Genomic DNA, 8,939 nt, shown 5'->3' on the forward strand with positions numbered 1-8,939 from the left:
CCATCCCCCCGGGAGGTGATTTCTCGCTTTCTGTCTCTCTGTCTGTCTGGCGAGCGCACGCACCCTATAGCAAAAACCTCTCCAGAAAAAAAAAAAAAAAAAAAGATTATTAGCCATCTCCAGATCTGGCATGATGATTTGATGATTAGCAATAAAAGAGAATTAACATTTATTCCGGTACTTTAGTAAAGTTCAAATAGCTGTTTGTGCTTTTGGTTTTCTTAACACGAAGAAGACCTTCTGTTTAGCCCTTTCTTCCTCTTATTGCCAGCTCCAGTGACTTTGGTTTATGTGTGCCCTTGATTACAGGGCTTTGGCTGGACACACAGAAAGTTACTATCACAGTTAGTCTACTTGTTCCACCAACCCAAGGCCTAAAGAGCTGAGCAACCAAAGGAAGAAAGGACTGCAAGCCAGGCTACACACAGGATGCTGGCTGTCAGTAGATGGCAGGGATGGACGTAAACCCACAGAGAGGAATTCTATAGTCTCCTTCTGCTTTTTCTCTGACCCAGGTGTTGCTGGGGAGGAGGCTGTCTGATGCATCTTGAGCTTCCAGAAAGGGAGTGAAAAGAACTCCTTGGACAGTTCTAATTAGACATAAAAATGGGAAAAGTTAAGGCCTGTATGATCCAACCTTAGTCCTACAGTTGCCAAGAACCATGTCCTGGGAGCCCACTAGGTGACCACCTGTGGGCCATAGTGGAGTCTGATCTGGCCTTGTGTGACGTCAAGGCAGAGCAGCTACTAAAATGTCTAGTCTTTCTTCTCCAGTTATTAATCACTGGCACAGAACAGTTCAACCAGAAACCAAAGAAAGGGATCCAGTTTCTACAAGAGAAAGGCCTCCTCACTATCCCAATGGACAACACAGAGATAGCCCAGTGGCTCCGAGAAAACCCTAGGCTGGACAAGAAGATGATTGGAGAGTTTGTGAGTGACCGCAAAAACATGGACCTATTGGAGAGTTTTGTGAGGTGAGGAAGTAGTAAGAAATGTGGGACGTATGGGCCAATCGGTGGCGTGGTAGTTAAAGCAGCTAGATCCCACGTGGCCAACCACATGGTTCAGGTTCTAGACCTGGCAGCGTGAAAAACATGGCACATGAGGGGCCAGCAGTTAGTGTAGTGGCTATGTCGCTGGACTCCCATGTGGTCGACTGCAGTTTGCGTCCCGGACCCAGTGGCTTAAAACTCACGCTGGGCGCATGTGCGTGCCCAAGATCCCGAGAGGAGAATGGAGGAGAAGGGATTGCGGCATGGCCATCCCCCCTGGGGGGGTAATTTCTCGCTTTCTGTCTCTGTCTCTGTCTGTCTGGCGAGCGCACGCATCCTATAGCAAAAACCTCTAAAAAAAAAAAAAAAAAATCATGGCACGTGTGTGTGCCCAAAATCCCAGAAAGAAATGGAGGAGAAGGGATAGCAGCCTGACCATCCCCACATGGGGGATGTTTTCTCACTTTCCCACATTTGCTGTCTCTCTCCAGCAGGCATGTGTACCCTCTGGTCAATTTAAAAAAAAAAAAAAAATGTGGGACATAATTGGTGGTTAGTCTTGGGGGTAGGGCATCGCTCCCTCAAAGCATTCTTGGTTATTTCCTGCTGTTGATCCAAATCATACACACTTCCTCTTTCCATCATTCTTATCCATAGACTTGAAAGGAACTCCGGCAAGATAGTTTTGGGAGCCCCTCCATTTCACACAGAGCATTGCAGAGGGGTGGGCGGGTTTCCAGGGTGTGTTGTTTCTAGGCAGGAATCTGCTGCTGTGAAAAGTGCTAAGGTCATGTTAGGGATGACCAGAAGCTACCACCCCTTTGCCAGAGCCCTCAGCCGCCTCTGTTCCAGTAAGAGGTTAGGAGCACTGTGGCCGACAGAGAACCCGACGCTCCCTCTTCATCTGTATGTCTTTCTTTATAGCACCTTCAGCTTTCAGGGTCTGCGCCTGGACGAAGCTCTCCGCCTCTACTTGGAAGCCTTCCGTTTGCCTGGGGAAGCACCAGTCATTCAGAGGCTATTGGAGGCATTCACAGAGCATTGGAGGGTGAGTTCGAATGGAACAGCCAAGCCCAGAATCCCGAGGCAGTTTGCTCAGGGCGTCTGTGATCTCCAGCCGAAGAACCCAACTGCTGGCTCCTCAGAAGGCTGAGAGCAACAGTGAGATTTCTATGGAGAGACCAGATTTTGTTAAGGAGTTGGCCACTTTCTAGGTGGTACCCCCTTCTGAATGAGCACTGACCAGTGGGCTGGTAGGGAGGGTTTACTTGGTCAGAGAAGGGCATTGACACAGGCGGGGTCTTCGCTTTTTCAGAATTGTAATGGCTCCCCATTTGCCAATAGCGATGCCTGCTTTGCCCTGGCCTATGCTGTCATCATGCTTAATACTGACCAGCACAACCACAACGTTCGCAAACAAAATGCACCCATGACCCTAGAGGTAAGCTTGGGTCTCCACCAAGGTTCAGAAGACCGAGCACAGCTCTGGAAGGAGCAGAAAGAACGTGGGATTTCCAGTGAGCACAGTGGACAGGCTTCTGTCCAAGGAAATCAGGGAGGCCTGGCCAATCCAGAAAAGGAACTAGGGGGTGGATAAGTAGGTTCTTTGACTTAGGGTTTCGAAAGTGCTCTTTATTACAGACCCAGGCATTCCTTGGGTGGGCCTTCAGCATTGAGCCAGAGGTAAAAAGCTTATTTGCCTGTCTCTAGGAGTTTCGCAAAAACCTGAAAGGTGTGAATGGAGGCAAGGACTTTGAGCAGGACATCCTGGAGGACATGTACCATGCCATCAAGTGAGTACACGTGAGAAGAGGGCAGCGTCTCTGGTAAGGAGAAGCACGTTGCTTCCTTTTCCAGTTTTCAGAGTCACGTGGACTGTTATAACTCACTTGCCCTGGATTTAGCCTTGGGATTAGCTGAGCAGCCCCTACTCATTTCTTCCGTAAAGAAGCCTGAACAACCTTGGGACTCTGGTACACTGAGCCAGTGTCCAGACAGTCCCTGTTAGGTGGGTCTAAGGTCCCATTTCCTAAAGCAGCTAGGTTTTCCTGTCTAACTCGCAGGATACGTTCTCTGGCTGCTAGAGAACCCAAGACGGGCACTGGAGGGTGAGGCTCCAGTCAGAGATCAGAGAACACTTAGAACACTCTGTGCTTTTATATTTATATATAGCAGAGAGAAGAGAGTCTGAGAATTACTTGTTCATCCTCCCAAATCTAGAAAAATGACATCTCCTTCCTACAGAACTAGAGCCTCAGTTAGACAGGGCTTGGAGCTTATGGGACACTCTCTCTCTCTCTGCCTGGTCCCGCTGGGGTGCAGGAGCAGAGCACTGTGCCAGTCCTGATGACCTCACTGATGGAAAGTGCCAGTCTGGGTGAACTCCCTCCCTTCCCTCCTGACAGGAATGAGGAAATCGTGATGCCTGAGGAGCAGACAGGCTTAGTTCGGGAGAACTACGTGTGGAATGTGCTGTTGCATCGAGGTGCCACCCCCGAGGGCATATTCCTACGTGTGCCTGCTGGCAGCTATGATCTGGACCTTTTCACCATGACCTGGGGCCCCACTATTGCCGCCCTCTCTTACGTCTTTGACAAAAGCCTTGAGGAGACAATCATCCAGAAAGCCATCTCAGGCTTCAGGTAGCCCAGCTTTGGCCTTGGTCTTCACCTCCTCCCACCATTCAGAACTAACATGGTTGCCTCCATGCCTCTCTGACTTCTCTTACTTAAAATGGGGTTCCTCCTGAGTTTCGGAGGGAGGCCAAAGCCTAAAAAAGCTCAGTCTTAAACAGGTTCCTTGGACTGACTGGGGAAGAGCCAGCCTCCTCAGGGACGTAGAAGGGCTTCCTGGCCTTCCACTGACTATCTTTCTGGGATGGGGGTGACGTTACAGGAAGTGCGCCATGATCTCCGCCCACTATGGCCTCAGCGATGTGTTTGACAATCTCATCATCTCTCTCTGCAAATTCACAGCTCTCAGCAGTGAGGTGAGCAGGGGCAGGAACTGCACTTGGAGTTCCGAAGGAAGAACTGTCCTTTAGCCATGTACCTACCCTTATCCGCAGAGCTGGTTGCCTGCAGCATCTTCCCTCACCAACCCCCACCACTTGACTTTACCAGAGCTTAGGTGATTCCTGACTTGTACACCCTGGGATGAAAATAGTGTCACCTCGGGTAATGGGGACGGGAGAAGAGATGCAAGACAGGGGAAGGCTTAATCAGGTTAGCCCATTCCGTGAATATTATGGGAGGTTGAAACGGAGCCATCAACACAACGCTCAGGAAATCATAGGCAGAAGCCTTAGAGATTCTCCTTTCTCAACATCAGCCTGACCCTAAGCCTCTTCTCATCTTCCTTTTCAGTCTATTGAGAACTTGCCCAGTGTATTTGGAAGCAACCCTAAAGCCCACATTGCAGCCAAGACAGTATTCCATCTGGCCCATCGTCATGGTGACATCCTGCGGGAAGGCTGGAAGAACATCATGGAAGCTATGCTGCAGCTGTTCCGAGCCCAGCTACTTCCCAAGGCTATGGTAGAGGTAATTCTTAGTAGCAGACTCGTCACCAGTAACAATGCAAGAGCCTCGACGTCATGTGCTATCTGAATATCAAACTGGTTGAGCTGGACCTGATGCCCACCAGAGCTCACCAGGAACTCTTCAAATCTAAGAGCACAGATCTTGGGAAATAGCTGTAAAGGAAGGCTAGCAGAAGCATGGCCAGTCACCAGGTAGAAGAGGTATAATGGTGTAGGGGCAAATGACTAGAGGAGGAAATCCAGACAGCTTTGCTCGGGTGTAAGAAATGCAAAGGGCTTATGGAAATAAATTATTCTGGGCCTACTTTTCCAGGTAGAAGATTTCGTGGATCCCAATGGCAAGATCTCTTTACAGCGAGAAGAGACACCATCAAACCGGTAAGAGCAGACCAGAAGCTGAGGGCCCTGGAAGAAGAGTCAGAAACTTGGACTGACCAGGGCCTGTACCCTTTTCCTGCAGAGGAGAGTCAACAGTGCTGAGCTTTGTGAGCTGGCTGACACTGAGTGGTCCTGAGCAGTCTAGTGTGCGGGGACCCTCCACTGAGAACCAAGAGGCCAAAAGGGTGGCCTTGGACTGTATCAAGGTAACCACCTCCCCACCCCTGGTGAGAAAGCTTAGACCTCTCCCTGCTGGGCAGAGGCTGCCCTGTGAACTAAAAAATAGAATCATCCAGGCCTATGACCAGGGCTCACTCTGCCTTCTCTCCCTGGCTCTTGGTGACATTCTCTTCCCTTCACCCACTCTCTCTTGTGCCCCCTCTAGCAATGTGACCCAGAAAAGATGATCACAGAAAGCAAGTTCCTCCAGCTGGAGTCACTGCAGGAACTCATGAAGGTACACAGTGAAGAAAAAGAGAAACGGAAGGCTAGCTGGATCTCGGAGGGGCGATAGGAGCAGTGACGTATGCCTCCGTTTCTGTCAGGGAGGGCCGGTGGCTAGCTTCTCCATGCCTGCTTTGCTGGTATTCCCTTCCAGGCTCTTGTCTCAGTGACACCAGATGAAGAAACGTATGATGAGGAAGATGCTGCTTTCTGCCTGGAGATGCTGCTAAGGATTGTGTTGGAGAACAGGTAGGAGAAGGCAAGTGAGAGCGATCGTTAGGCAGACCTCATAGTAGGCTTATGCCAAAGGAATGCTAGCCATCTTGCTAAGTGGTCTCTGGGGGCAAAAGACCCATAAAACCATAGGCAGTTGGGAAGAAGCTATCTATTCAATATTTAGAGAGTAATATCAATGAGCCCTGAAAGGCCTAGAAAACGTATCGCCATGGCCTCTGGCTGAAATCGTCCTCATCCCTTAATGTTCTCTGCAGGGACCGTGTGGGCTGTGTGTGGCAGACTGTTCGAGACCATCTATACCACCTATGTGTCCAGGCACAAGATTTCTGCTTCCTTGTAGAGCGGGCAGTCGTGGGGCTGTTGCGCCTGGCCATTCGGCTACTCCGGAGAGAGGAGATTAGTGGCCAGGTAAGCAGAGTACATCTGGGAAGTGAGTACATGTGCGGAGGACCAAGATCACAGCATCAGTTTGTTTTTTCTTTTTCTTTTTTTCTTTTTTTTTTGGAGAGGTTTTTGCTATAGGGCGCGTGAGATCCTCGCCAGAGAAACAGAAACAGAGAGACAGAAAGCGAGAAAGCACCCCCCGGGGGGATGGCCACGCCACAGTCCCTTCTCCTCCATTCTCCTCTCGGGATCCTGGGCACGCACGCACACCCACCTGTTGTGAGTTTTAAGCCACCGGGTCTGAGATGTGAACCGCGGTCGACTACGTGGGAGTCCAGCAACATAGCCATTACGCTAACTGCTGGTCCCACAGCGTCAGTTTTTGATATGACCTGACAGAGGGTGCGTTTAGTGACCTATAGCACGAACTCAGTGAGCAGCCACAGGGCCAATATGGGTCCAGCAGGTGGCGTTGGAAGTGAGTTTTCAGGCGTGAAGCTAGTGCCCTGTACCTCTTTAAGCTCCTGTGAATCTGCTTTGTTGGGCCAGACCTCTGCTGCCTATTGCAGTCTCAGCCCTGTACCTAGGACCCTCCTGAGGTTTCTTGACTTACCTATAAAAAATAACCAGCATAAGACCAGCCAACTTATGTGGTGGTTAAGGTAGCTGGATCCCACATGGGCAACTCTGGTTCAAGTCCCAGACCCAGCAGCTTGAAAAACATGCCAGGCACATGTATGTACACATGTGCCCCAAATCCCTAGACTGAGGAGAAAGAATTACAGCGCGGTCAGCTCCCATGGGTATCTGAGGGTGTACTTTTTCACTTTCTTCTCTCTTTCTCTTTCTCTAGCAAGTGCATGCACCCTATAGCAAATTTAAATTGAGGTTAAAAAAAATTAAAAAAAAAAAAGCATAGGACTAATAAATAAATGAGTTTAGCAAAGTCATAGATAGTTGTTATCAGTCCATAAAAATTAATTATATGCTATATAAAAACTAAAATTAGGGATCAGCAGTTGGTCTAATGGCTACGTCACTGGACTCCCACGTAGTCAACTGCGGTTCGAGTCCCAGACCCGATGGCTTAAACTCAACGTTGGGCACATGTGCATGCCCAAGATCCCAAGAGGAGAATGGAAGAGAAGGGATTGCGGCATGGCCATCCCCACTGGGGGGTGATTTTTCACTTTCTGTCTCTCTTTCTGGAGAGAGCACGTGCCCTATAGCAAAAACCTCTCTAAAACAAACAAACAAACAAACAAAAAACCATAAAATTACAAACACAGTACCAGGGTTAGCCCCATAGCCCTGTGGTTAAAAGAGCCAAATCTCACAACAGCTAACCAGAGTTTGAACCGTAGACCCAGTGGATTAAAAAATACTCCAGGTGCTGGGACCAGCAAGTGGTTTGGTGGTTAAGGGCTGAATACTCCCACATGGTTGACCGTGGTTCGAGTCCCAGACCTGGTGGCTTGCTTTCTCACTTTCTTTGTGTCTCTCTCTGGTCAAATTAAAATAAATGAATAAATAAAATTAAATCTTAAAACAAAACAAAAAAAACACTTCAGGTGCATGTGCATGCATGCTCAAAATCCCACCAGGATGGCGAAATGGAGAAGAAGCAATTGCCTCATGACCACACCCCTTTGGGGGATGTTTTCTCCCTGTCTCTTTATAGCAAGTGCACAAACCATCAAGCAATTAAAAAGTAAAAACCGGGACCAGCAGATGGCACAGTGGTTATATCATTGGGCTCCCAGGTAGTCGACCGTGGTTACAGTCCTAGACCTGGTGATATTAAGCTCACAACGGGTGTGTGCGTGCAGTGCCCAAGATCCCAACAGGGGAATGGAGGAGAAAGCATTGTGTTGTGGCCATCCCCCTGGGAAGTGATTTCTCGTTTTCTGTCTGTCTCTGCAGTGAGCACATGCGCCCTATAGCAAAAATCTCTCTTTAAAAAAATAAAATAAAAACCAAAAATAGTACCATTTATAAGTGCTCCAAATAAAATGAAATGTATACCTAACAAAACATGTTTAGGATTTATAATTTTAAAATTACAAAATACTGGGGGTCAGCAGGTGGTATAGTGGTTAAGGTGCTGGATTTCCATGTGGCTGATCACAGTTCAAGTCCTGGACCTCGAGGCTTGAAACTCACACTGGGCGCATGTACGTGTGTGTCCAAAATTCCGAGGAGAATGGAGGGGAACAGATTGTGGTATGGCCATCTCTCCGGGGGGTGATTTCTCTCTTTCTGTCTCTGTCTGGTGAGTGCACGTGCCCTATAACAAAAAGTCTCTCTACAAAAATTATAATTACAATTAGGGACCAGCAGTTAGTGTAATGGCTATGTCGCGGGACCCCCCCACATAGTTGACTGCGGGTTCGAGTCCCGGACCCATTGGCTTAAACTCACACCGGGCGCATATGCGTGCGTGCCCAAGATCCCGAGAGGAGAATGGAGGAGAAGGGATTGCGGCGTGGCCATCCCCCCTGGGGGGTGATTTCTCGCTTTCTGTCTCTCTGTCTGTCTCTGTCTGTCTGGCGAGCACACGTGCCCTATAGGAAAAACCTCTCCAAAACAAAAAAAAAAAAAAAGAAAAAAGAAAAATTATAATTACAATTATAAAATGCTGGGGCCAGCAGGTAGCACAGTGGTAAGGTGCTGGACTCCCACATGACTGACTGTGATTCAAGTCCTGGACCTAGTGACTTGAAAATCATGCTGGGAATGTGTGCATATATGCCCAGAATCCCAGAAAAAACGGAGAAGAGAGAATCGCAGTGTGGTCCCCCCAAGGGGTGATTTATCACTTTGCCTCTGACTGTCTCTCTGTCTCTTTCTTCTCTGGTAAGCACATGCACCCTAAGGTAAAAAACTTTTAAAATAATAGCAATTACAAAATACTAATGAAAGAACGAAAACCTAAGTAAATGAAGTATACCATGGTACAT

The 8,939-nt window shown here is 48.5% G+C and overlaps 1 protein-coding gene across 5 annotated transcripts in view; it reads left to right on the top strand.

Annotated features, from left to right (window-relative positions):
• The window catches only part of GBF1 (golgi brefeldin A resistant guanine nucleotide exchange factor 1), a 151,932-nt gene that overhangs the window by 134,211 nt on the left and 8,782 nt on the right, over positions 1–8,939 (top strand). For all 5 annotated transcript variants that reach the window (XM_014583328.2, XM_014583329.2, XM_027767400.1 and 2 more), the window contains 11 exons: positions 1,920–2,043; positions 2,311–2,436; positions 2,706–2,788; positions 3,401–3,637; positions 3,891–3,984; positions 4,361–4,537; positions 4,850–4,914; positions 4,997–5,120; positions 5,300–5,371; positions 5,513–5,607; positions 5,850–6,003. In XM_014583328.2, coding sequence (XP_014438814.1) covers positions 1,920–2,043; positions 2,311–2,436; positions 2,706–2,788; positions 3,401–3,637; positions 3,891–3,984; positions 4,361–4,537; positions 4,850–4,914; positions 4,997–5,120; positions 5,300–5,371; positions 5,513–5,607; positions 5,850–6,003 — 1,351 coding nt within the window. The remainder of the gene's footprint in view (positions 1–1,919; positions 2,044–2,310; positions 2,437–2,705; positions 2,789–3,400; positions 3,638–3,890; positions 3,985–4,360; positions 4,538–4,849; positions 4,915–4,996; positions 5,121–5,299; positions 5,372–5,512; positions 5,608–5,849; positions 6,004–8,939) is intronic.

The sequence above is a fragment of the Tupaia chinensis genome, unplaced genomic scaffold, assembly GCF_000334495.1.
Source record: "Tupaia chinensis unplaced genomic scaffold, TupChi_1.0 Scaffold144255_1, whole genome shotgun sequence".
NCBI classification, from domain to species: domain Eukaryota; kingdom Metazoa; phylum Chordata; class Mammalia; order Scandentia; family Tupaiidae; genus Tupaia; species Tupaia belangeri.